The following is a 27,303-nucleotide window of genomic DNA, read 5'->3' as shown; positions in this document are numbered from 1 at the left end:
ACAGCAAAAGTATCGGAGAACTTTACCTGGGCTGAGTGGGAGTGGACTGTGTGTCGTCACCACTAGGTAGTCGTCCCTCCTGGACATCCACCTGATGCCACTGTGTGGTCCAAATGCCCTCCTTAGACCAGTGATATGCACCGGACTCTGAAATGAGTTTCATGTTGACACTGAGACGGGTTGTTGTCATGTTGTTGTCGCTCTCCCACCTTCTTCTTTTTCTCCTGGAGGGTAAGTGAGACACACATATTTATGTCACAAACTAATAGCGTTACTATGCTATTGATGCTAATATGGCATCAAAACTGTTCAGCTGATGCAGATATAACTGGTATAGCTGGTATCTGGAATCTGACTGGTATTCTATGTAATTATCTGGTAATCTGATCATCTGGTATGTACAGGAGCCCAGAATCGACCTTCAGGTTCAGAAGCAAGAATACAAAGGTATGAATTCTGAAACATTCAGTGGACTGTACAAAAATCCAATAAAATTAGATCCAGTACAAGATCATTGTGAAAAAAAAGGAATTACATCCTTCAGAAATGTGCTTAGAATATTAAGGCAGCTTTTGTAGCAAAATGAGGATGCTCAAATGTTAGTAACACATCATATTTTTTTTTTAGTATTACAGTATTATTAAAAATAATATGAAATGCAGTGACGGTTACATATACTGTATACAGTACTTGTTATAGACCAGGGGTCTGAAACACACGGCCCGCGGGCCAAATGTGGCCCGCAGGACACTAGTTTGAGGCCCCCGCCTTGATATGAAAGTTTAATGTCTGCGCCTGCGCAAGTTTGATATGGATGCTGTATGGTATCATGTACCCAGAAAAAATTATTACGTTTCATCAATGTTCATGTTAAAGGTTAAATAACTGTTAATAGTTATCCTCCCTATCCGTGTGGAAGTGGTAAGTTTTTGCCTATTTAAGTTTAAAGGAAATAACTTGAAGGCTACCGTTTAGGTCGCTAGCTCTCTAGTTTGCGAGTTAGCATGTGTCTCAAGACCCTGGAGTTGCGCAATATGTTGTAAATAAAAAGAGTATAAATGTGACTATAGTCGTGTTTTGTCATGTCTACAGGGCTCTAATAATGCTTTGTTCATTTTAATCTGAAAAAAATAATTTGTCTACCCACCAACTATATGTGGTTTCTTAAGTTTTTATTATTTGCCGTTTTATTATTATTATATGTATTTATTTATTACTGATTGATTGATGATTTTCTTTATTCTTGATTTGTTTATTTATTTTTCATCTTATTTTGTGTAGAAAAATAAAAATTAAGATATTTGAGAACAGTGGAATGTTTTATCAGAGCTTTTCTTGTAGAAAATTGGAACCAAAGCGAAGTTTTATAAATTTTTTTGGTTTTAATAAATGCGTTTGTTTTTTTTTTGGTTTTTTTTTGGAAAACCTGATACGGCCCAGTCTCACCCAGACCCTAGCTCCAGTGGCCCCCTAGTAAATTGAGTTTGAGACCCCTGTTATAGACCTTTATTGTGTCACAGACCCCTTTAATGTACTTTATTTATCCAGCAATTAATATCCCATACAATGTAAAAAATAAAAAAGGCTCTATTTTAATCAAAAATTCACCCACTCCAACTCAAGGACCGTGGGTTAAGAGCTCCTCTTTTTGATTGTGTGACAGACAGTATCTTCCTCTCTGTGTGTGAATTCACTTCACTGAAGAGGACCTCAATTGCAAGTGTGCTTAAGCCTTCCGTCTCACCACTCCAACTTCTGACTAATGTGTGTGTTTGTGTGTCTAGACGAGCAAATGCGCTTAGAAGGAAACGGGATCTCCTATGGGAAGAGGTTGGTACACTACACCTAAGAGAACCAGAAGAGGTCAGGGCAGCCACATGCGCAAAACACACCACAAGTGCCCCACAAAGCTGTCTTTGTAGAGAATGTGACACACTCACTATTGCATTTAAACTGCTATTAACGCTTTTAAAGCAGCATTCCGTCAATTAGCAGACTCCGCTGCTCTCGGAGAAGGCTTTGTCACGTGGCGTTTCGCACAATTACACAGGCAGAGACTCCTCTTCAGGTACACACTTGTGCTTGTTTGAAACATGTCATGCAGATGCCCACTTTATTAATTTGTGGGCTCTTCTCCTAGAATTTTGCAGCTGCCTTAATGGTGGCTGGTGTCAGGTGGATGGAGTGTGTGACTGCGCGCAGTTCCAGGCCCTCGGAGACCGCTGTCAGTTTAGTAAGTGCAGAAAGATGGCATACATAGTATTATCAGAATTGTTATTTGTTTCTTTTTCACTGTCAAAAGAAACCTTCATTTATAAGTAACAAAAGTATAAATTGCCTTAGTGCCATAATGTGCGGCTTTTACTGAAGGTGAAAGGGCTCGGTGTCTCAATACTCCTGACCATATAATGACCTCATTTATTTTGATCACTCTAATAGAAAATGGGGCAGTACAGCGGTCTAGTGGTTAGCGTGCAGACCTAACAGCTAGGAGACCAGGGTTCAATTCCACCCTCGGCCATCTCTGTGTGGAGTTTCTCCCCGTGCATGCGTGGGTTTTCTCCGGGTACTCCGGTTTCCTCCCACATTCCAAAAACATGTTAGGTTAATTGGCCACTCCAAATTGTCCATAGGTATGAATGTGAGTGTGAATGGTTGTTTGTCTATATGTGCCCTGTGATTGGCTTGCGACCAGTCCAGGGTGTACCCCGCCTCTTGATAGGCTCCAGCAGCCCCTCGTGAGGAAAAAGCAGTAGAAAATGAATGAATGAATGAATAATAGAAAATGTATATATATATATATATATATATATATATATATATATATATGTATACTCAACAGAAATAAAAACGCAACACTTTTGTTTTTGCTCCCATTTTTCATGCAATGAACTTAAAGATCTAAAATTCACTCCAGATACACAATATTACAATTTCTCTCAAATATTCTCCACAAATCTGTCTAAATGTGTGACTGTGCAAAGTTGCTGGATATCAGTGGGAACTGGTACATGCTCTCGTATACATGCCCGATCAGTATGCTGGCCATGCAAGAACTGGGACATTATATATATTAAAGATAAGGGTAATAGCGTCCTGTGGCCAGCATATGTTTCTGATCACCATATATTTCACCATGTCATTTCCAAATGAATAGTATCACCTTATATAATAATGTGCTCTTCACTAAGCAGATAAGATGACTCACTGCATTCACCGACCTCCTGTGAATGTCAGCATTGTCAACTGTGGGGATTTCCTAAACCAGGAGGCTTCTGATTAAAAAAAAAAACATTTCTGTCATTAAATATAAGATGATGACACAGACGTATTATATTTTCAATCTAAATATTTACGTCACCAAATGTGTGTACTTATCAGTACCCAACCAGGGTCAAGATAGAGATGGGATCTGCAGGTCGTGGGGTCAGCACCACTATGAGACGTTTGATGGAATATACTTCTACTTTCCTGGCACCTGCTCCTATATTTTGGCTCAGGATTGCCACTCTGCAACACCACAGTACACAGTTTGGGTAAGAGAAAGCACAGCGAGTCTAAGAAAGGTCATCATTCAGCAGTTTGGTTGTGTTCAGATCCACAACAGCCGTGTGTGCGACGGGAGTGTATATTCCTGTCCAAGAGCTCTCAGTCTGCTTTTCCCAAATGAGGATGAGATCCACATATCTTCATACCATGTCTACCAGGGAGGACGCAGGTATAATAGTCCATTCTAGAGAAGATTTTCAGCGTTAAAAATACCTTCTGTCTTTGTCCGAAACCAGGCTCAGTCTGCCTCACACAATCGGCGGTGTTTTTATTGAGCGACTGGCTGATTACTTGCTGGTGAAAAGTGTTTTTGGCTTCTCTTTGGCCTGGGATGGAGCCTCGGGTGTCTACTTGAAGATGAGCGAGGAGCACCAGGGTGCCCCTTGTGGCTTGTGTGGGAATTTCAATCATAACGCAGGCGATGACCTTACTACTGCTCGTGGTAAGACAAATTCCTCACACGCTTATAACCCATTTATCGGCATCGAGTTGTATCAATTATTATCATAATACACAATCACAATACATCTATGAAGCTACTGTGGCCATTATTTACTATGTCTGTGCACTGTGTGTCCCCACTGGGTATTTCAGGCATTCAGACCAATGAGCCAGCGGTGTTTGCTAACAGTTGGGCGGTGGACCTGCCTTATGAAAGAGCCTGTCCCTCAGTGGACCTTGACTTCAGTGGACCGTGCGAGTCCGAATCTGACATGGATGTAAGAACCACAGTGGCACACTGTACGGATGGTCTCTTGAACACAAACATGATTATGTAAACCATCTAGCTACCTACTCTACTCTACCTGCAGCATGTGTTCATTGATGTTCGTAGATGAATATATGCTTAATTTCAACAAGGTGTACTGTATTGTGTTTGGTAGTCAGAGTGGCCTTACTTTACAGCTTTGTCTGCATCATTATTCGCTTGGTGTTTGTAGGATGCCATCGAGAAATGCAGTGCCCTTCTCTTCTTCCCCTTTCTGTCCTGTCATGAGAATATTGATCCCCACCCATTTGTGGCAAGCTGTGTTTCTGATCTCTGTGTGTAAGTCAAACCTCAATAATTTGATGGGTTTTTTATGTATTTTTGGTATGCTTGCAAAGTAACAGTTCCACATGATTCATTTCAAACACAGATCCGATGATGAGGAGACATTTTGCCGTACCTTGGTGGAGTATACAAGGGCCTGCTCTCATGTGGGATATCCAGTGAGGGAGTGGAGGGATAGTTTTCCTTCCTGCAGTAAGTATTATCTGCATCTGTTAAGTCTTGGAACATTTCTGCAAAAAGTCTTACTCATTTTGTGAAATTCTCTGTGTATGAAGATGACGGCTGCGAGGAGAGCTTTGTCTATAGAGACTGTATCAGCTGCTGCCCCCCTACCTGCACCTTTGAAAAGGAGTGCCTCGGAACCAATCTGCATTGCCTGGATGGATGCTATTGTCCTGACGGTAGCGAGGAAATGCATCTTAGGAAATAAACCGTTTGTTTGTTAGTTTGCATCAAAGTCAGAGGTGTTTTTATATGAAAAAGCAGGACAACTACAATACAGCAATTTATTAATTTAAGTACATTCATTTTGCAAGTTCAGGTTTTGTAGGTCACTACTCCACTCCCTTCTTATGAAATATTTGATCATTATATTCTTTTTCCATTAGGACTCATCCTGCAAAATGGAACATGCATCTCTGCTTCTCAGTGTCCATGTGTTTACCACGGTACATCATATGTGCATGGTCACACACTTCAACAGGGTTGCAATGTTTGGTAAGTGTGTTCCAGTCGTGTAGCTTGTCAAAGTAAATGACTTGATTTCTTTTTTTAGTGTTTGCATGGGCGGGGTGTGGAACTGCACTGATAACAACTGCACAGGTAAGGTTACCCAAGCTATCCAGAATAAGCAGTGAATCCATCACTTTATGCCTCTTTTATTCCACCTCAGCGGAATGTTCAGTAGTGGGCGACATATTCGTGACCACGTTCGACGGGAGAATGTTTCTCCAGCCTGGAGCTTGCCAGTACGTCCTCGCAAAGAGCCGTGGCAGCAGCCGATTCACCGTCACAATGCAGTACGCTACCTGTACTGAGGTGCTGCGCATGTGCTATATACACCACATACACGTGTTTGATACTATTTAATCTGCCTTTTTGTCGTGTCTGTTGACAGAAGGAGGTGTGTATTCAATCCGTGACACTAGTGATGGAGGAAGACGTGAGTCGCCAGATCACTCTGACCAGAGAAGGTGGCATCATGATAGGCGTCAATTCAGCACCTGCCCTGCCCTATTTTGACGGTGGCTATTAAAGCCTCTTTTCGTTTGAAATACTGCTAACAGTGCAGTAATCGCGTCCCTTATTTCTAATGTATAGAAGCATTGGATGTGCGCAAGCTGACCTCCGTGTACACCCAACTGAAGGCAAGGATCGGGCTGAGGCTGCATTATGATGGCAGAGGAGGGCGAGTCCATCTACAGCTGGACAGCCGCTGGCATGGACTGACGCTTGGCCTTTGTGGAACTTTGAATGGGAATCTTCGAGATGACTTCCTGTGAGCTTTTCACGCACTGACCACTGATACAAATTAAGTCTTTCATTGCACATTTGTGTATAGATCTCCTGCAGGTATGATAGAGGGAACGCCGCAGCTTCATGCCAATGCTTGGAAGGTTTCTTCAGCGTGTGCAGCTCCTGTTAACCTGCCCATTATTGACCCTTGTGAAATAAACTTACAGAATGGTAAGTATCCATCAAGCTGGACTGTGCTGTTCTTATTATTTTGTTTTTTAATTTGTTTGTTTCTATGAAATCTCTCTGGATATTAAAAAAATGTTAGTAGTTATTCTTGATTTTGAAGGTGATGTTTAAGTTAACTCCAGTTTCCTCCCACATTCCAAAAACATGGACTCCAAATTGTCCATAGGTATGAATGTGAGTGTGAATGGTTGTTTGTCTATATGTGCCCTGTGATTGGCTGGCGACCAGTCCAGGGTGTACCCCGCCTCTCGCCTGAAGACAGCTGGGATAGGCTCCAGCACCCCTGCGACCCTCTTGAGGAAAAGCGGTAGAAAATGAATGAATGAATGAATGTTTAAGAGAGGCACGGTGGATGAGTGGTGGCCACACAGCTAGGAGCCCTGGGTTCGATTCCCCCACTCTGGCATCTTTGTGTAGAGTTTGCATGTTCTCCCTGTGTACTCCGGTTTCCTCCCACATTCCAAAAACATGCTAGATTAATTGGAGACTCCAAATTGTCCATAGGTATGAATGTGAGTGTGAATGGTTGTTTGTCTATATGTGCCCTGTGATTGGCTGGCGACCAGTCCAGGGTGTACCCCGCCTCTCGCCAGAAGACAGCTGGGATAGGCTCTGGGAAGTCTTTGCAACATTGTCGACACTTGTAAGTAGACTTTAACGTGTTTCTTGTATATGCTTATGTTGCAGTATTATATGCCTCCCAGTGTGAGGTGCTCCTCGGGAGTGTATTTGCGCCATGTCACGGCTACATCAGTCCGAACATCTACCAACAGCAGTGTCGCTACCAGGCTTGCCGATGTGGGAACAGTTGTCTCTGCACCGCTCTGGCTCATTATACTCTGCTCTGCTCCAAACATGGCGTTCACATTCAATTCAGGGCACATGTCTCTGACTGTGGTGAGTGTTGTAAGGAGCAAGTGTGTATGTTTGTATGAAACAATATATTTGCATAATTGCAATGATAACTTGTGATGACATGCCTTATGGGATTTTTTTGTGTGCAAAAAGTAGGCCATATATTTCTGGATCTAAGCTGTTGCTGGGAGTTTCACTTTTTTTCTAATATATACTGTAGTTAATAATTAGGGGCATTGTTGGATGGATGTATGATGTGTACATACAGGAGTGGTGTGCCTTGGAGGGATGCTGTACCACTCATGTGTGTCATCCTGCGGGCGGTCCTGTCGTGCTCTTTCGAGCATGGAAACGTGTAACCCCGAGGACTGTGCGGAAGGGTGTGGATGTCCTGATGGCAGTTACTATGACGACGTTCGTCAGCGATGCGTGCGACTGTAAGACTTTTCATCCATTTTGATTCCCTTTTGCTATTTAAATCTTAATTGATCACTCTTTGTCTTCTCTGAATCTGTCTCCTCTTACCCTGTGTCTCCTGTTTAACTAAGAACTAGCAGTATGATTGTGAATATTCATATTCATCCAGGTCAATTCTCAGGACATTGAATTGATTGCAACTTCTACAACAACTGTTTTAATACAAAGAGCAACTGTGTCCAAACTTCTGACTGGTACTGAAGGTCACATTACTTGGAAAAAAAGTTTTTAAATGATTTATTGGGGTATCATCATGCTATTTTTACACCAGTGTGTTCATCATCTATATTCACTATCTAATACTGTCAGAATGATGGTCATTAGCTGCCATTTGGAAGAATTAACCACCATTATCATATTAAATTTAATGGCAGAAATGTCATTGGCAGAGCTCAGTGCCACTGTTACACCATGGCTGGTGTGTCACAACCAGGGGAGGTTGTCTTCAGCGCATCTGGTCCCTGGTGAGCCACAGCCGGCCTGTTCTGAACAGTAGAAAGTCATTTTCTTTTAAGAATGATGGTCAAAATGCACTTAAACTGATTTCTGACCCTTCCTGTCTTTACCAGCCTGTGCAGGAATGGGAAGCTAGAGTGTGTGCCAAAGGAAAAAGGTAACCCCCCACCCGCCCCCCACCTCTTCGTCCAGTTCTTATTTCTTCTAACAACAAAGTGCTGTTTCAGACTGTGTCCCTCTTGCTGAAATCAAGCTTATTATGCCAGTCTCAAGCTTGTTTCCCATGACTCCTTGCTCTGGTTGTTGAAGAGGACACAGGCATTGATTTACATGCATCTCCCTGTGTTTTATGTGCTATGTAGACACAGATAGTACAGATACTGGGGAGTGCCCAGCGGGTAAAGTGTACCACAGTTGCACTGAGCAGAGAGGAGGCGTGGTTTGCGCACCGACCTGCCGCAACCTCATGTTGAACATCACCTGCCCGCCAAACACGCTGTGCATTCCAGGCTGTGTGTGCCCTCCCGGGTAGTACAAGCTCTTTTTTTCTGTTATTCATTTCTCCCTGAAGTTTTCACCTCTTTGGGTGCTGCATTTTGCCTGACAGGTACTGTACATCAGTGCAAATTAAGATCTTTGGCATGAAACTGACCAAATGATCTCATTAAAGAGATTAATTTTCAAATGTATGCAAGTGGATTTAGCACAAAAGGGCTGAAACCGGAGGCTGTCTGCAAGATAAGATGTAATTAGAGAGTAGTCTAATTCATTAAAGCCACAATGCACAAAGTGTGTTGTATATTGTATCATTATGAAGATATATCTTCATAGAGTAATCATTTTATCATCTGTCATATTTGCAGCATAGCGAAATAGACATGCACATCTCTTTACGATATTTTCTATTTAAAGGCTTGTGCTGCACCATGGGGAGTGTTATTATCCAGAGAACTGTCCCTGCATCTGGCTTGGCCTGGAGTATCTCCCTGGAGAAACTGTAGAAACGTCCTGTTATAAATGGTATGTGCACTTGCTGCATGATAAAAAGACATTTACTTGATTAAGATGTGATGTGAAATTACACAAGTGTCCCATGCTAATACAATGTGATGTTACTCACTAGGAACAAGCAGCCAACACACATTTTGGAACGTTGAACTTGCATGTCTGGTTTTTCTTTGTTTTGTTTTTTGGTTTTTTTTGCTTCTGTTTTCTCTTTATTTTTCTCACATGCATCCCAACCTGCCACCATCTCCTCAGTGTGTGTCACCGTGGCTATTTTAACTGTAGCTATTCACCATGTCCAGCTGTGTGTACTGTCTACAGTGACAGACATTACCACACTTTTGACGGCCTGGAGTATGACTACCACTCTGACTGTCAGGTCTACCTCCTGAAAGTGAGTTTCAGTTGATTTCATTGCAATGCATACTGTATAGTATCTCACAAAGGCGAGTGTATCCCATTCAGCAAGCATTTTTATTACACTATACTGTAGCTTGGCTGAAATTTGGATAGAGGTGTAGTCAGTGAACAAACTGTACAGAGGTAAAGATTTACTATTTGTTGAAAATGACTCAACACACAGCGATTATTGTTCACTAGCAGGCAACAGGGCTGCACAGGGGAAGAGCGGTTAGCATGCAGGCCTCACAGCTAGGAGACCCGAGTACAATTCCACCCTCGGCCATTTCTGTGTGGAGTTTGCATGTTCTCCCCGTGCATGCGTGGGTTTTCTCCGGGTACTACAGCTTCCTCCCACATTCCAAAAACATGTTAGGTTAATTGGCGACTCCAAATTGTCCATAGGTATGAATGTGAGTGTGAATGGTTGTTTGTTTATATGTGCCCTGTGATTGGCTGGCGACCAGTCCAGGGTGTACCCCGCCTCTCGCCAGAAGACAGCTGGGATAAGCTCCAGCACCCCTGCGACTCTCGTGAGGATAAGTGGTAGAAAATGAATGAATTAATGAATAGCAGGCAACACAAGTTGGTACTGCATGAGTGCTACCGTTACTGGGCAGCTGTGGTTCATTGAGAGAAAGAGTGAGGGGGGGAAGAAATAGATCCCAGTCGGAGAAGACTGTGACCCATCCCCATGGAAGCGTACTTAACAAATATGACAATATGAAAACTGATTATCAGTTGATTAAAATGTCTCAATGCATGCTGTTTGATAAAATGTATCAGTGTATGTATATATGTGATACTCATTTTGATCAAGGTAGGAACAGCTAAGTGTGTTTCAGACGTTTTAGTCAGAGCAGGTAAAGGTGTGTGTATGTGTGTACTTCTTTGTTAGTCCCCTGGTAATGCTAGTCAAAGCTTTAGCAAGACAAAGAAACCAGTGTTCACCTCAAACCTCAAGGCTCCAGTGCTCCCAGGGATATAGAATTAGAATCGGTGGAACAGGCGTCGCAATTCAGACCCAGCAGATTTGCAGACCACCATGCAGACCTGTATAGAATAAGCAAGTGGGTCCCAGCTGTGTAATTACAGTAAAGTACTTTCTGACCACGTACAATCAAATGTCCATTTTTCCGCCTAACAAGTGAATATAATTAACATCTTTCTTTGCACAGAGTTTAGGAGAACCCGAAGTGTCCATTGTTGCTCAAAATAAGGACTGCTATGAGAGTGGCATTGTGTGCATGAAAACATTGGTCATACATGTGGGACTTACCAAGATCTACTTCATGGACAACTCTGGGAACCCTGTATACACACATACTAAACATTTATTATTTTCAATGCCAACGAGCTATGTGACTATAACGTGATTGTTGTGTTGCCTGCAGAGCCCATCCACTGTGGTGGGTCGAGAATCCGTGTTTGAGCTGTGGAAAGCAGGCTACTACACTGTGGTCTACTTCCCCAATCAGGATCTGACTGTCCTCTGGGACCGCAAGACAACAGTGCACATCAGGATTGGACCTCAGTGGAAGGTGTGGTGCTTTAAATCAGTCCAAATTCAAACAGTATACTTTTTATATACCATTGTGGGAAACATTTGGCTTTTTGGAGGTTTATGTGGATAATGTTATAGTGTATCTGTGTGTGTATGTGTTTATTAAATTGTGACATGGAACATTTATTGCCGTTTATTGATGTTTTCAGCTGACTAAGAAGGTGTGTTGGAGATATTCCTAAAACAACATCCATCCATCCATTTTCTATACCGTTTATCCTCCCTAGAGTTGCGGGCATGTTGGAGCCTATCCCAGCTGTCAATGATTTTTTTATTTTTTTTATTTTTTTTTACATTTACTGACCATTTCAGACACGTTTGACTTTCGAAAGCATGTTGGTAACTTTTAGGATTGTAGAGCAGGGGTTTTCTTCTGATCTTAACCTGTGACACACATTTTTTATATTTAAAGAAAAATAAATCTCATCTTTGTGTTATTGATGACAACGTGTATTATTAGTATTAACCTTTTTTTACACTTTTTGTATAATCTGTGAGTGGCTGGTGACGTAAACTGTAATAGGCTCCATTCATTCATTCATTTTATGAATTAATATGAACATTAATATTATGACTTTTACCCAAGCAAATTTCCTCAAATTTTATAATTTGTTTTGTTTCACTCTTTACAAAATTGACAAATTCTAATCTTTCATATTAAACGTGTTCAGTTATTATGATTTTATGGTCATAATATTTGCCCTGTGATTGGTTGTTTTTTTCCGTTTTTAAATTATATTTTTAGAATGCTCTGCCAGCCAGTTAAAAGGCCCCCAGGCCTCACTTTGGACCCCACTGATCTGGAGCATTCCATCAGTTATAGAGTATTAGATATATGCTTCAATTGAGAATGTTTTTCTTCAGGGTCTTCTCAGTGGGCTATGTGGAAATTTTGATGGTGTGACAGTGAATGATATGACCACATCGAGCCACATGGAAGTCAACAATGCACAGACTTTTGGAGACAGCTGGACACTGGGGCAGGTAAAAAACCCCTTTTTTTATATTATGTTATACCTATTAAAATGTATTTTTTTTAACAAAAAAGTATTTTTTAACTTACTCACATGTATTTTGTGGGTTTGTTTGTTTTAGTGTCAAAGTGACTATATAGTGGAGAGACCATGTGAAGCCGACTTGGGGAGACAGCCGTACGCTAAGAGAGAATGTGCACGCCTGTACAGTGAGGTTTTTGCACCTTGTCATAATGTGGTGAGTGGTACACACACACACACACACACACACACACACACACACACACACACACACACAGTGGAATGATTGGTCCATGTAAATTAAATGAAAGTAGCACATTTTGTTCACATACAGGTAGTGTCCATTTGTCACACTTACTTGCATGTTATAAAGTTGTGTGGCCAGTAGATGGAGTCATATATTTGTGCACAGGCATAGCCGGTTGACCCTAGCAGGCAAATCTAATTCATAGGGATTGTGTGTATGTTCCACCCTCGGGCATCTCTGTGTGGAGTTTGCATGTAAGTGTGGGTTTTCTCCGGGTACTCCGGTTTCCTCCCACATTCCAAAAACATGCTAGGTTAATTGGCGACTCCAAATTGTCCATAGGTATGAATGTGAGTGTGAATGGTAGTTTGTCTATATGTGCCCTGTGATTGGCTGGCGATCAGTCCAGGGTGTACCCCGCCTCTCGCCCGAAGACAGCTGGGATGGGCTCCAGCACCCCCCGCGACCCTCGTGAGGAAAAAGCGGTAGAAAAAGAATGAATGAATGAATGTGTGTATGTTTATTTGACAATAATTGATAAAGGACTGTACATGAGCATCAAGCGAAAACGTGGACAGTGATAGTGGACAGCTTTAATTCACTAAAATAACCTTTGGTTATTGAAGTAATTTTGGTACTATTGTATGTATACGGAATGGGCATCCAAATGCAGCCAATTGAACTTGTTGATGCTTATTGCCTGTCTGACGTAGTGGTCATCCGATCCCCTTCCTACATCAGAGCTCGACCCACAATTCTTTGTCCTGAATCCTAGTCTGAATTATTGACAACTACTCACCCCCAAACCAAAGCTTTGTTTAGTCCCATGTAACTTCTCATGTAATTTGGAGTTTTTCCCCATTGGTTTGGTTCATTTCTTGAAATAGAAATTACATTTATAAAGCCAAGACCCTTCTCAATTGCTTTGGCTTATTTCCTGAAATAGGCAGATTACGGTGCCAATAAACTCTTGGTTCTTTCAGCAAAATAACCGTGGATGGTTCAGTATAGTTCAGACACCTACGTACAAATGCTCATACCTCTGCCAGAACTAAACTTCTTAAATTGTCTGTGCCCTCATCATGCATTGTCACTTTGGCCTTGTGTTACCATTGTGTGTGAGATTCATATGTAGTACCCATGGTATTACAGTATATTCTTGACTAATTTTGACAATTGAACAATTGTTTTGAGCAACCACTGTACCTTTCGGAATAGTTTACACACAAAAAGCTGGTACTTGAGACACACTGATCATGCAACAACATGTAACTCCTGCACCAACCCCTGAACCAATTCTGCTACACTACACAATTCCTGCTTAATACAATTGTATATTTCAGTTCTAAAAAACACTTTTCTCTAAATATTCTCTGCATTTGGTACATATTTGGTACATATAACACCAGACAACTGTGGCAGGGCATCCAGTCTGTCACTGGCTACAAAGCCACACCTGCACCCTGCCAGAATGACATCAGCTTCCTCAATGAGCTAAATGACTTCTTAGGAAGGTTCGAGGCTCTGAACAACAACCCTGTGAGGAAGGCTACCCCCCACCCCGATGAAGAGGCAGTCAAGTTGGATGCCGCTGCAGTGTGGAGAGTCCTGAGGAAGGTTGACGTGCGGAAAGCTGCAGGCCCCGACTATATTCTATCTATATTTCTGTCTATATTTCTTATTTTCACAATGAATACACTGTCAGTCAAAAATCTAAACTGACTCATCATATGGGCAAACATCTGTCACATAGTTTTACACTTAGCAATCAGATCTTTAAGACCATAATCTCGGATGAGATCGGAGCAACTTTGGTAGTCCGTGGGGTCAACCATGGTCTAGCAGTTGGCTGTGGCCATGAAATCCACACATATACCCTTTGCTACCAGTACTTAATCATTTGATGGAATGAATGAGACACTCAATTCAGTAGTGAACAATTGCCAAGTTGTGTAGAAGGTTGTCCATGTTATTTTGAGAATGTAATTGAAATGAGCCAAACCAAAGAGGAAAACAAATAGGCCACTGCAAAGGATCCCCGTAACAGCAAAATACTGTGAAACAAAACCGAGTGCAATATTGTAGACCATGTTTTTTCTTGTTATACCGTATGTGCCTTTCTACATGACATGTGTACCCTCCAGGTGGATGTGGCCTGGTTCTACAGAAACTGCCTGACGGACACTTGCAATTGTGACCGGGGGGGCGACTGTGAGTGTCTGTGCACATCCATCGCTGCCTATGCACACAAATGTTGCCAGCAGGGGGTCACCATACACTGGAGATCACCCTCTGTGTGTCGTAAGTACACACACAGATGATTATCTGTTGTGTTGACACATGAATTAAAATATATCCTTCATTTCAGCTCAGGATTGTGAATACTACAATGAAGGTATTCATAGTATATCTGTGATTGAAAGTGTTTCCCTTAGATTCTGCCCTCACACTCATGTCCACTTATTTGCAACTCAGGGCTAGGCGATGGCCCGTATTCCTTGTTGAGTGCTGTCCATAGCAACACAATGATGGGAGTCAATCGCACAAGTGGCTCAGTATTTCCTCTGCTGAGAGACAGTTCAGGACATTTTCCTGCCACTGGACTACTCTTCAACTTTATGGTCACAGCAGGACTCCAGAGGAACAAAACATCACGTATGTATAATTACAAACCATCACTACATCATAAAAACTTTATGTTTAAAGTACCGTTTTAAGATGCTTAACTGTCACATAAGTGTAAACATATGTCAATCAGCATGGGTAATAGCATGAATAAAAAAAAATAAATTGAGTTCTCAACTACCCGTGATAACAACGTGAAAAGAAGGAAGAGCATTGATTAGGTGGTGAGTTACTTCCCTTAAAGACAGTGAATATTAATCACATAATATATAACAAGATTAATAACATCAACAAATGACAGTAGTGACGTGTTTACCTGAATTCATCACACAACTCACATTCTGGGTTTCATTTATTCATTCATTCATTTTCTACCGCTTTTCCTCCCGAGGGTCGCAGGGGGTGCTATCCCAGCTGTCTTCGGGTGAGAGGCGGGGTACACCCTGGACTGGTCGCCAGCCAATCACAGGGCACATATAGACAAACAACCATTCACACTCACATTCATACCTATGGACAATTTGGAGTCACCAATTAACCTAGCATGTTTTTGGAATGTGGGAGGAAACCGGAGTACCCGGAGAAAACCCACGCATGCACGGGGAGAACATGCAAACTCCACACAGAGATGGCCCAGGGTGGAATTGAACCCTGGTCTGCGCGCTAACCACTAGACCGCCGTGCCGCCCTTCTGGGTTTCATTCTTCTTTTATTATTATTATTATTATTGCATAGCCTTGTTGTACTGAGCAGCCAGGACAGAGACATGTGAATTTCCATGCCACATTGCAATACATTCATCGATACGGTCATCATTTTTCTTCTTTTCCGTTACTCGTAGCCTATTTTGGTGGCATCACAAAAATCCAAACAAGGCAAAGAAAAAATAAAAACAACTTAACATTATATGCAATATGAGTTCACTAACCTTGGTATGTCTCTGTATGCCAAACATTCATGCTAGGCTAACTGGAGACTCTAAATTGTCCATATGTGGGAATGTGTTTGTCTGTATGTCTCAGCGAGGTTGATCCTTAAAGTTTCAACTGTACAGTGTGCTATAATAGGCTGTTATTTCTTTTCTATTTCTCCAGGCATCCCTGTGGTGTCCCTAGAGTCTGCAGAGAGACCAAACTATTTCCTCGTGGTGGCAGGAAAGAGATGTCTCCAGCTGGAGCGCTGGAGACAAGGGGAGGAGTTTCAACGTAGAGCGACGTTTATACTGCATCAGGGGTTGTTTCTGCCTGGTCACACCTCATTCGAAGTCGCCAGCCAACCTGGAATCTTTGTGACACTGACACGCACTGCAGCACGAGCTCTGAGATACGACACCTCCACTGGCTTCAAAGCCAGCAGTAGCTTCATACTAGAAGGTCCGGAACAAAAAACACATAGTATATATTAAACATATAGTACGCACAAACTCCATTTCTACCGAGCTGTACAATTTAATATTCTACATCATCAGGTGTACTGTACTCTACCATTTGCATTAATAGTGTACGTATATGCATTAACACCAGTCAAATCGATTCTCTCCATATGCAGAGACTCATTTCACCATCCCCTACCGTATGATGTGTGAGTGGCGCTATCAGGCCTGTGCCAGCCCTTGCGTGCGCACATGCAGTGACCCAGATGCTACACGCTGCCAGTTTCTGCCTTTGTAAGAGCCCCTGCTTCCTGGCAGCCCCCGCATGACACACACACACACACATACTCTAATATTATCCTTTTACAAATGTTTTCATATGTTGTGTGCATTACAGCGTAGAGGGCTGCTTCCCACGATGTCCAAAGAACATGGTACTCGATGAAGTCACTAACAGATGTGTCTACATGGAGGATTGTGAGTACCGGTGATTATATACAGCAATACCTCCAAAATTGAATATTTTCCAAGCTAGTGGATACCTTTATTGGCTGTATAATAATGTTCCAAGTTGTATTTTAACATTGTTACATTGGAAGTGAATAAATGTACTGCAATAGATGTGAAAAACGGATGGCGGTTAAGATTAAATAAGGTGTGCTTCTTCCGTTGTTCATCATTCTGTGTGCGTTCTATGACAAACAGATAGATCGATATAAACATTGACACCAAATTTAAAAAGATGCAGCAGTTCTCCTGGATGGATAAAGACTATTTGTATTCATTTGCATTTGTTTAAAGTGATGATCGCAGTGATAAATGTTTGTGACTTTCAAACAACGGCCTGAGGTGGGTTTGCGGGCATATAATTATTTTACTGGCCTGTTTTGTTTTTTGGGGAATGTGTTGTTGTACGTTTTTATGTTGTCAGTGAGTTGCACCAGGAAGCCGTGTTGACCATAAGACTGGATTCTATTAATTTCCAAATAATTGATTTGGAAATCAACAACAAGTAATGGTAATGGTTTTATTTCATTTGAACATGCATCAGATTACAATTGAGTGCATCACATAATCAGTTCACAGTTTCACATGTCCAAAAGGAGTAGGAAGAAGCAAAGCTTATTAAATCCTACCCCTCCATCTGGTACTTTTACAATCAGTAACTGTTACATTTGTTCACTTCCTGTTTTCCTAATATAGTTCAAGTGTAACGATACAAGTGTATTGTTACTGATGTTGAATGACCTAAGTTTTCTCATAAATTATTAAAGATTATTAAAGATGATTAAATAATTATATGGCCAGAATCCGTATATAGTGTCCCAATTCTATAAGAACCCCTGTCAATTTTTCCCAGAGACTGAGTCACCAATGCGGGAATGCTTTTTTGGGGCACTCATCTGTTTTGTTAGGCCCACTGTTTGTCCATTAGATAACCGACAGTGTCTGAAAACAGAGTTATATTTGTGGCATTTTTTTAATCAAAAAACAAATCCTGCAAAAGTTATCACTGTAAGATCGGCTGAGATCTCATGTGATGTCAACTTGTGTGACTTTGTTAGTTTGATAATAGCTGAATTTTCTCAATGTATTTTTTTAGGTGTGATCCTTCCAACAGGACCAACCACTTTTCCATTTGTGACACAACTCAACATAACAACATCCCCGACAACAACACCGCCACCGACCACTAGAACAAGGCCTACGACTGCCACAACCATGGCAAGCACAACAACAGTGATCACGCCCTACACCACCACAATGAGGTCAACAACCATTGCCACTACTTTCAGTACATCTCATGCTACCCCTGCCACTACAATTCCCACGACCACCGCTACAATCACCATGACAGCATCTGTCCCCACCCTAAAACCTTCAACTGCTGCTCCCACTCCTTCAACCCCTTCACTTCCTCCTTCCACCACTGCCATCACACCATCAACGCCAAGAGTCCCTATAATCTCAACAGCACCTTCAGATACCACAACAAAAATGACAGCCCCTCCTAAACCTCCGCCTGCCGTCACGACCACAATCACCCCAGCGGAAACCTCAACTGTTGCTGTGGCAACCTCGCCACCAATGCACACAACCACTCAGCCCATAACGAGACGAATCTTAACGAGTCCAGACATCTCAACAACTAAAGAGGAGGAGCCAGCCACATCTCCAGTTCCCATGGTCACTACTCCCTGTACTGTAAGCATAAAGACGCATTAACTGCCTGGAAATAGTTTTAGTGACCTTTTTTAGTTGATTGGCACTGTATGTTTATTAAAGCCGTTCTAGTTGGATGGCTACATCACACAGAGAAGTAACTGAGAAAACACATTATGGAGTTCTGCACCACTGCAAACAATAAATATAGTATAGTTAAATCAATACCATCCAGACTGAGCTGTATTATCTTTATAAAGGCCACATTGTACTTCTTGTATTGGATTTCATTCTTGTACCGTCAGGCTGTACAATAATGTTCATAAGGGCCAATTGTCAATACAACTTTAACGCTCTATTTTTTTGTAGCCTCCATATGTCTACCGTATTGATGAGTGTGCAGAGCTCATCTGTTTCAATGGGCAGCTCCTGCTTTACAACGCATCCCTGCATTGCCGATTCAGTACTACCCGTCCTCAATGTAGTCTGCTGGGACTCCCCATCCTCATCAACACGGACCCTTGCTGTCCACAATGGCAGTGCCCTTGTAAGTATTATATATTATATAAAGAGTATATATGAATTCTATGATTATTATATGATTAGGATATTTTTTTTGGTAGGTCGCTGCACCATAATGTCTGATCTGCGTGTGATCACATTTGATGGCAATAACGTGGCCTTGTACGATAACGGCTCCTACATCCTGGTTAAGCTGCCCACAGAGACGATCATTGGCACTGTAGACAAATGTCCAACCAGCCAGGTAGGTATTATTGGATGAAACAATGTCTTTTTTTTTTGGTTAATTCTTGTTGTCTTTGCAGAGTGTAAACTCAATCAGAAGACCTGTGAGTATTCAAGACCGCTTTTGCATTTAAACAGCATCATCCATAACTGTGTTTTGTTTATATGTTTATATCTTTCCACAGAGTCCAACAGGTGGAACATCTGGACTGTGTTTAAAAAAATTAAACATTACCACCCATTCAGACAATATCAATATTAATCGACTGGATCGAAAGGTGCTTGTCCTTCACCCGATTTACTGACAAAAATATACGTAGCTTCTTCATTTGCAATATCCTTTTGTGCTTATAGGTGACAGTCAACCACAGTACAACCAGGCTGCCGTTCTCCCGCCATTCTCTTCATATAGATGATACTGGCACAATGTATCGCATCAGCACACCTGGCCATGTCAGTATACAGTGGTATCACAGCACGGGGATTATAGTGTTGCAGTATATCACCCCCAACGTGACGTCTGTGCCCACTGGGGGCTTGTGTGGTGAGTGTGAGCGGTCCCTCCCGTCCGACATTTGGATTGAGAACATACAGGTAGCCATGTGTCTACCCGTCATGATAGGTTATTGTGACGGTAACCCTGAAAACGACTTGAGGTTGCCCAATGGCACAGTGGTCAAAGAAGTGGGCGACATGATGCTCCTCCTGCAAGCTTGGAGGGTTCCCACACCGGATGAAGCTGACCACACTCGCAGGGTGGGAGACAACTGCACCATCGGGGACTGCTCCATCTGTCTCTACATGCTCTACCAGAGAGCCTTCACACCGTGTCATAGCAAGGTGTTTTTTTTTGTACATTAAATCACAACATACAGCAATGTATATATATGGCATTCCAATATAAAGAAGACCACAGTGCTGATTACTATATTGCAGCACATCATAGTCAGCCCCAGTTTGTTTAATATATGACAATATAGTATCATAGCAATCTCAAATGTACCATAAAATATACAGTATTTTGGGGGTTTGAGAAATGTTGAAATGTCCACACAAAAAAAATGTCAAAAAAAAAAGGTTTTCTGTGTTTGCAGGTGCCTCCAGATCAGTTCTGTGACATAATGTGGGCAGGGGACCTCCACTACAAGGACCACCAATGTGACTTCCTGGCAGCGTACGTGGCCATCTGCTACACACATCAAGTGTGCATCAGCTGGAGGCAACACAACTTCTGCCGTAAAGAAACACATACAGATGTATTTACTTTTGCCCATGCATTATCTAAGCCCTTCATATCTCATCATATCTCATCACAGCGCTAAGGTGTCCCACAGGGAAGGAGTACAAGCCGTGTGTGAGCACCTGCGCAAGCCTAACGTGTTTGAACAGAGACTACTATGACGACACAACCTGTCCCCTCATCAGGGAGGAGTGTGTGTGCCGCAGTGGAACCATCTTGCATCGTGTAGACTCTGCTCGCTGTGTGACAGAGGATCAGTGTGGTGATTTGCATTGAAATGAAAAAAACACTTTCTGTCATCTTTCTGTTGTGTCTGTGAATTAGCTTGACTCTGAGTTCTGTAGCTTGCACAGATAATGAAGGTAACCCTCGGGCCCCTGGCGAAGTGTGGAATGCCTCCACTCATGGCTGCTGTCTGTACAAATGTATGGACAATGGCTCTGTGGTGACTGTGGAACCTGACTGCAGCTTTGTTCCAACCCCACTGTGTGAGAGACAGGGGGAGTATGTGCTGGATGTGCTGGAGGAAGGAACCTGCTGCCCGAAGAAGATCTGCGGTGAGTTCAAGTGCTCTGAGAACATCTAGACGGCCAAACAAAACTGTCGCTATCTACAGTATTGTAATGCTTTTTAGATTGCAACATGACCATCTGTGACAGTGAAGCCCCAACTTGTGATGATGGGGACAGACTGGTGATGGGTTACAGTAGCCTGTCCTGCTGCCCAGAATACAGATGTGGTGCGTTCAAGCGTCATTCCCCAAATGTCCTGTTTCAGCTTGCCCTCAACTTTTTGCCTTTAACACTTCTCCAGAGTGTGACCCCACAGCATGTCCCCATGCACCTACCCCCGACTGTAGGGTAGACCAATTTTTAGCGGAGATCCGAGGTGGGAAACTGTGCTGCTATTCTTACCTCTGTGGTAAGTTTGTTCAGACAGTTTGCCATTAAAACCTCCATCAACTATATAGAGTGTTGTGAGTCTTCTATGGTTTCTCTGTGCAGTGTGTGAGTCATGCATTGAGCCTGTTCCAACTTGCTCACATGGAGAGGTCCTGGCTGTGGACCTAAACACCACCAATAGCTGCTGTCCGCAGTATCATTGTGGTGAGCACTGTATTGGCATACAATAACAAAGACATAACAATATACATATTGTTTTAATTCTTTGTGTGTCAAAATGTGTCAAAATTAAAATAGATGTTTCATAATGAGTAGAGGGGCAATATTATTATTACAGTGATATTCCAATTAAGATTTAGAACAATCCACATACTGTATTTATCGTAAATCAAAAATGTATACTAAAATACATTAAATGCGACACGGCGGTCTAGTGGTTAGCGCGCAGACCTCACAGCTAGGAGACCAGGGTTCAATTCTGCTGTACATCCTACATTTTTTTAGAATAAACCTCCCAGCTGTTCCATCACTGATTTTGCAGGTACATATTGCTTGCATGTTTCTTGTTGCTCTTGTTGTACCTCTTTCCCCATGTGTGTTATAGTGTGTGATGTGAACAAGTGTCCTGAATCATCCGTGAGTTGTGCATCTGGTCTTACTTTGGTCCAAACTACTCCACCTGGCCAGTGCTGTCCACAGCAACACTGTGGTACACACACACACACACACACAGACTTTTTAATGTATATGCATAAATAACACACACACATGGTTCTCTTCTGTTACTTCCAGAATGCCAATGTGAGGATAGTGCTCTCCCAACATGTCAGCTTGTAAGTAAGCAGGGTTTAGACAATGTGAAAAAGTACAGAATGGGATTAATTAGCATCTTGCAGGGGGAGGTTCTATTGGAGGTCCCAGGCAGCGGCAATGACTGTGGCTGTCCTCAACACGCATGCCGTATGTGGAATGCAAGCATGAAAACACACACTTGGTGCCAGCCCATTATGGGCCCTAAGTACCCTAATTCCGTCCCATATGTACAGTATATTCCATGTTCACTGTATGCTATAATTATTGATGACATCCTTTTGTGTGTTTGGCTTAGAGAAAACAGAGGTGTGTGTTTTCCAAGGGTTGACAGTGCTTGGGCCAGGCCAATCGCTCATTCAGTATTTTGAGGCAGAGCTGTGTTACACTGTCCACTGTCTGCATCACAAAGATCCAATTACTGGCTTCCATGCCATAAGGATGACCTCGGTGAACTGCTCCCAACAATGTGGGCCTGTATGTATCCACACTATTCAGTGCATTGTGATACAACAATCTTTTTCGGTAATTTACCACCTAAAATTGTGTTTGTGTTTGTCATAACAGAACCAAGCGTATGTACCATCCACTGACCCTGAGGTGTGCTGCGGTTCCTGTAAAAATATTTCCTGCACCTTCACCTATGACAACGGCACAACAGAACTTGTTGCTGTAAGAGCAAGTGCACACCCAACAAATGAAGGATTTTTAGACTCAAAATGATTTGATGGCGTTTGCAGGTGGGAAGCTCTTGGGTGGAAAACTGTACCCGTTATGACTGTGTCGAAACAGCAGTGGGAGCCATGTTGCTGGCCTCCGGTGTGGTTTGCCCACCTTTCAATGACACCGAGTGCACTCAGGTCAGGACCGAGGAAAGAAAAGAAAAAATGCAGTTTCCCACAGGGCTGCATTTTAACTGTGACTCAACTCAATGTCTCCATTTGATAAGCATAAAAACTGAATTATAGCAAATACCTGTTGAAAAATGTTAAGACCAGTTAAAAATACAAAAATTTACATTTTGCACTGTTGTATCTTAAGGGGGTTCTAAATAGAGCTTTGTTAACTGCTGTAATTTTGTGTACCTTATTATAAAGTGTTACCAAAATAGGCTGTTCATGAAATGGTCTTTTCATGGTAAATGGTCTTACACTTGTATAGCGCTTTTCCACCTCAAAAGCGCTCTTATGGACTATCCTGAATGTTCCCCTTATCTAAATCCATTTGAGAACATTTGGGGATTGATGGCAAGGAGAGTTTACAAAAATTGGCATCAATTCCAGACAGTGGATGCCCTCTGCCCTCCCTTTGATCATATAATTTCACTTGAATGGCTGTTTTTGTTTGACTCCCATTTTTCTTTTTGGATTCTGTACCTCTTCTTCGAATTTCCTTAAGATCCAACAGTGCAAAACATTTTTCAACTGGTCTTAAAATTTTGATCAGTAGTGTATAACAAGTATCAAACTGTGATCTTAAATCAGCATGTGTAAATTAGCCATGAGAACAGTCAGATGCTATTTACTAAATAAACAGCAGCCATTCTGACAACAATATCAGACCATCAATAAAACATCACACACACTCCAAAAGTACCTCGAAACGAAAACTGCACTTTTGTTGGAATTTTGCCACAATCATCCACAAAACTTTCCCTTTTCTGTGCATTCTAAAAAGAGAAAACAAGTTATTATGAGCTAGCTAACAATGCACATCATTGGGAGGTACTGTACCTATTTCGGCTATAAAGCCCTCTTAAAAAAAAAACAACATTTTATTGTCTGATATATAGCACATGCTGTGATCATGCATTAAAAAGCAAATTGATCAGAACATGTAATACAGTGTCTTGCCATATTTTGATGATTTAAAATATTACCGAAACGTCTTCCCTAGACACACTGATTTAGCCCGGGATCTTACGCTTCTCCCATTAACAACAGCAACATAAAAACATCAACAACACTTACAATGTCCACTCTCATTCCCCAGTCCTCAGGATAAAAATGATGACAGCAAACAAGCTTGGTTAATATCAAATAATTTTTGGACTCAGTTGTTAGGTCAGAGGTCAGAGTGCCTACTTACTCGCCACCTCTGCTCCAAAGGTGTTTAAAGAGTTTGATATTTTTGTCCATATATAGTGTTCCCTCATTTATCGCGGGAGATACAGTAAAGTCTCGTTATATCGATATCGGTTATAACGAATTACTACTTATTACGATACTATTTTCATTTCCCAGCAAATGTCTTTTATGATATAATTAGTTCCGTTAGTACGATATCCGGTTATTATGATAATCCGGTTACTACGATGCCCTTTTCATCTCCCGCCAGCCAATTTGGTCTGCTTATATCGATACAAAAGCAGCTTAAATCAATCTTTGCTTAAGGATTTCAATACCAAAAAAGAACAGGGCGAACGGCTGCTTCCAGTCAACTTTATTTTTCACACTTCCACCACCAGAGCGCAGCACACACACCGATTCCCGCACAGTTGGTTCTTCTGTTGCAGGCATGTGTTTGGCCAGCTATGTGGGGCGGGTTGAGCATGACCTGTGAACCAGGAAGTGCGGGAATCGCTGTGTGTGCTGTACTCTGGTGGTGGAAGTGTGAAAAATAAAGTTGACTGGAAGCAGCCATTCGCCGTGTTCTTTTTTGGTATTGAAATTTAAGTTGCTCGACATTGTTCTATACTATAGAACAATGTCGAGTGCATTATTGCCCACTTTTAATGCAGTTCGGCGCAGGATCGGATATATGGATAGTCCGGTTATATCGGTATTTTTTCCGACTCCCGAGAATATCGATATAACGAGACTTTACAGTAGTTTCCCAAAATGGCCTGCAATAAGTCAAATCTGCAAAGTAGCTAAACAATATTTTTTTTTACAATTAATATATATGTTGTACATGTACATTTTGCTATATTTCTCTCTTGTTTAAACACTCTCAACACCTTCAATTGAATTTTAGTCGTCAACCTACAGGTTCGACACAAGAAATTATAAAGTCACTCACATATATTTTTCACTCCTTTGACGATGCCTTATCATCCTGGCGCCGTTCTGCTGTATGGCAGTATTTTTGTATCCTTGTTAAAACATATTGTTGCAGTAGTCCTCCTGTTGCCATCCTCTTCCTTCAAACCAAAGATTATTTTACAAGGTAGTATTCTTCTCTCTTTCCAGAATGGCGGTGTGGTTCAAAGTTATGTAGACGGCTGCTGCAACACATGTGAGTCCTCTCCTTTTTAGAATGCTGGTGTTCATGCTTTCAGCCAGCATTGCGGGTGAGCGCCTTGTTGCCTGGCAGTGGACGAGGTTATTGGCTGGATTGTTGGGGGTATGGCCTGTGGTAGAGGTTGGAGAGCAACCACGATGCTTTCACACGACTCGTGGCTTTGCCTCTGAATCGGAGAAGTAGAAATTAAAATAGTGTCTGGATCAGTATTGAATTTGTGCTCGCCAGGTGATTTGATGTTAATTGTTTCTGCAGTCTCACCCGCTTGCCTGCTTTGACCTTGCAGTTGCTCCACGGTGAAGATGTGAGCTGGTGCAGGGGTTTGGGATTTGGTGAGGTGTGCATGCAGGGTGGCTTCCTCTCTGTGTCTTTGCAATGTTGAATGTTGCATTTTTTTGTAACAATTGTTGTGTTCTCCTGGTGCTCTTTGCTGTCCTGACGATGCAACCAGGTGCTGGAGCGGGTGTTTTACCATTTACCGTTAATCCCGTAACCCCCACTGGTAGTACTAATTGTGACACAGGTACCTCCACTTTGTACCTTCTCAGTAAATCTTTGGTCTAACTGTTGTGTTTGGATGTCTGAATATTTCATTGTTTCGCTTGATAGTGTTGTTTTAAATAAATGCCAATTATACCCATACTAGCGGTCATACACATTCAATCCCCATTCACATTCAAGTCGGGGCCAGAAGCCAATAAAAAGTCTGATTTCTGCACCCAACTATAACAGATGCCTGCTGCTGGGCAACAAAGCGCCAGCTCATTCTATAATAAATACACTCTCAAAAATGCTGGGTTGTTTTTTTTTGACCCAACCGCTGGGTTGAGCCTGTTGGGTCATTTAATTGGGTATTTTTTTATTGAATTGGGTATTCTGAGAACCCAATTCGCTGGGTTATCTCTGTTGGGTGCAGTTATTTGCTGCTAGGTTGTGATTTCCATTATGTTAAAATAAAAAAATATATATATATATTTATATATATGGTATATTGGCAACCCAACTTGGTGGGTTGAAATAACCCAGCAGTGTAGTAAATATGAACCCAGCATTGGGTCATATGAACAACCCAATTGTTGGGTTAAAATAACCCAACGCAAGGTTGGTCCAATATTTAACCAGCCCGAGGTTGGCAAACAACCCATATTGGGTTGTTTTTAACCCAGCATTTTTAAGAGTGTATACAAACATTATATATCATATTGTTGTATTAGCAAAATAATACACAAAATCTACACTTTTTGATTAAGCTCTTGTGTTGTTTTTCCTTATATAGGTCAGACCTGCAAGGATGTGTTTGTAATGATACTGTATACATGTTTGATTCATCCACATGTTGTCGTTCAATCTGAGTACAGGTAAAGAAGACGGTAAGACATGTAAGCGAGTGGTCATCCGGACTACCATACGCAAGGATGACTGCAGGAGCAACACACCAGTGAGATAACACTCCCATATTGAACTGTACATACATATGAGCAGTCATACAGTACATACCACGCCTTGTTACAGGTGACCGTCTTCTCTTGTGATGGCAAATGTCCGTCCGCTACCATCTTCAACTTCAACATTAACAGTCATGCCAGGTTCTGCAAGTGCTGCCGTGAGAGCGAACTGCAGTCCCGCTTAGTCACATTGTATTGCACACGCAACGCTACGAGTGTGCAGTATCACTTTCAGGAGCCCTTGGACTGTACCTGTCAATGGAACTGACTGGACGGTCCACAGGAGACATTTGGGATTGGAGTGTTAACAATTGATTGTGAAATTGATTGTGACGATTTACATCAATTTTTATCTATGTCATCTTCTACTTAATGTTGACAACTGATCATTTTGACCATAAATATTGTTAATGTTCAGCCTATTTAGATACATGTGTTTAAGCTCATAGGT

The 27,303-nt window shown here is 41.9% G+C and overlaps 1 protein-coding gene across 1 annotated transcript; it reads left to right on the top strand.

The window, feature by feature from the left end:
- The first annotated feature begins 152 nt into the window (after window positions 1-152).
- Window positions 153-27,303, top strand: otogl (otogelin-like). The gene is made up of 58 exons (XM_058075542.2): window positions 153-231; window positions 405-447; window positions 1,785-1,830; window positions 1,996-2,068; window positions 2,141-2,233; window positions 3,382-3,536; window positions 3,597-3,718; window positions 3,786-3,991; window positions 4,144-4,268; window positions 4,491-4,597; window positions 4,689-4,795; window positions 4,879-5,004; window positions 5,212-5,320; window positions 5,379-5,425; window positions 5,496-5,641; window positions 5,721-5,847; window positions 5,924-6,101; window positions 6,165-6,289; window positions 6,995-7,204; window positions 7,431-7,599; window positions 8,029-8,103; window positions 8,209-8,252; window positions 8,458-8,623; window positions 9,008-9,115; window positions 9,356-9,494; window positions 10,678-10,812; window positions 10,894-11,040; window positions 11,928-12,047; window positions 12,159-12,275; window positions 14,450-14,606; window positions 14,674-14,700; window positions 14,781-14,960; window positions 16,025-16,303; window positions 16,479-16,596; window positions 16,700-16,779; window positions 17,906-18,507; window positions 18,835-19,012; window positions 19,089-19,231; window positions 19,293-19,316; window positions 19,398-19,490; window positions 19,567-19,756; window positions 19,835-20,052; window positions 20,307-20,448; window positions 20,529-20,714; window positions 20,797-21,009; window positions 21,087-21,191; window positions 21,266-21,373; window positions 21,457-21,558; window positions 21,959-22,063; window positions 22,147-22,187; window positions 22,251-22,314; window positions 22,463-22,641; window positions 22,732-22,836; window positions 22,905-23,024; window positions 25,356-25,401; window positions 25,859-25,930; window positions 26,766-26,845; window positions 26,920-27,303. The coding sequence occupies exons 1-58, from the start codon at window positions 153-155 to the stop codon at window positions 27,118-27,120; spliced, it is 7,602 nt and encodes a 2,533-aa protein (XP_057931525.2). The 3' UTR covers window positions 27,121-27,303.

The sequence above is a fragment of the Doryrhamphus excisus genome, linkage group LG1 (genome assembly GCF_037039965.1).
Source record: "Doryrhamphus excisus strain RoL-2023G ecotype Guam linkage group LG1, RoL_Dexc_Guam_v1.1, whole genome shotgun sequence".
In the NCBI taxonomy this organism is placed as follows: domain Eukaryota; kingdom Metazoa; phylum Chordata; class Actinopteri; order Syngnathiformes; family Syngnathidae; genus Doryrhamphus; species Doryrhamphus excisus.
Note: the sequence above shows the minus strand (reverse complement) of the source record. Positions and strands in the feature narration are given on the sequence as shown.

Coding starts and splice junctions, on each gene's coding strand:
- otogl (XM_058075542.2), top strand. CDS start 153: ATGAGTTTCATGTTGACACTGAGACGGGTTGTTGTCATGTTGTTGTCG. Junction 3,537..3,596: donor CACCACAGTACACAGTTTGG/GTAAGAGAAAGC, acceptor GGTTGTGTTCAG/ATCCACAACAGCCGTGTGTG. Junction 25,931..26,765: donor TAGTACTAATTGTGACACAG/GTACCTCCACTT, acceptor ATCTGAGTACAG/GTAAAGAAGACGGTAAGACA.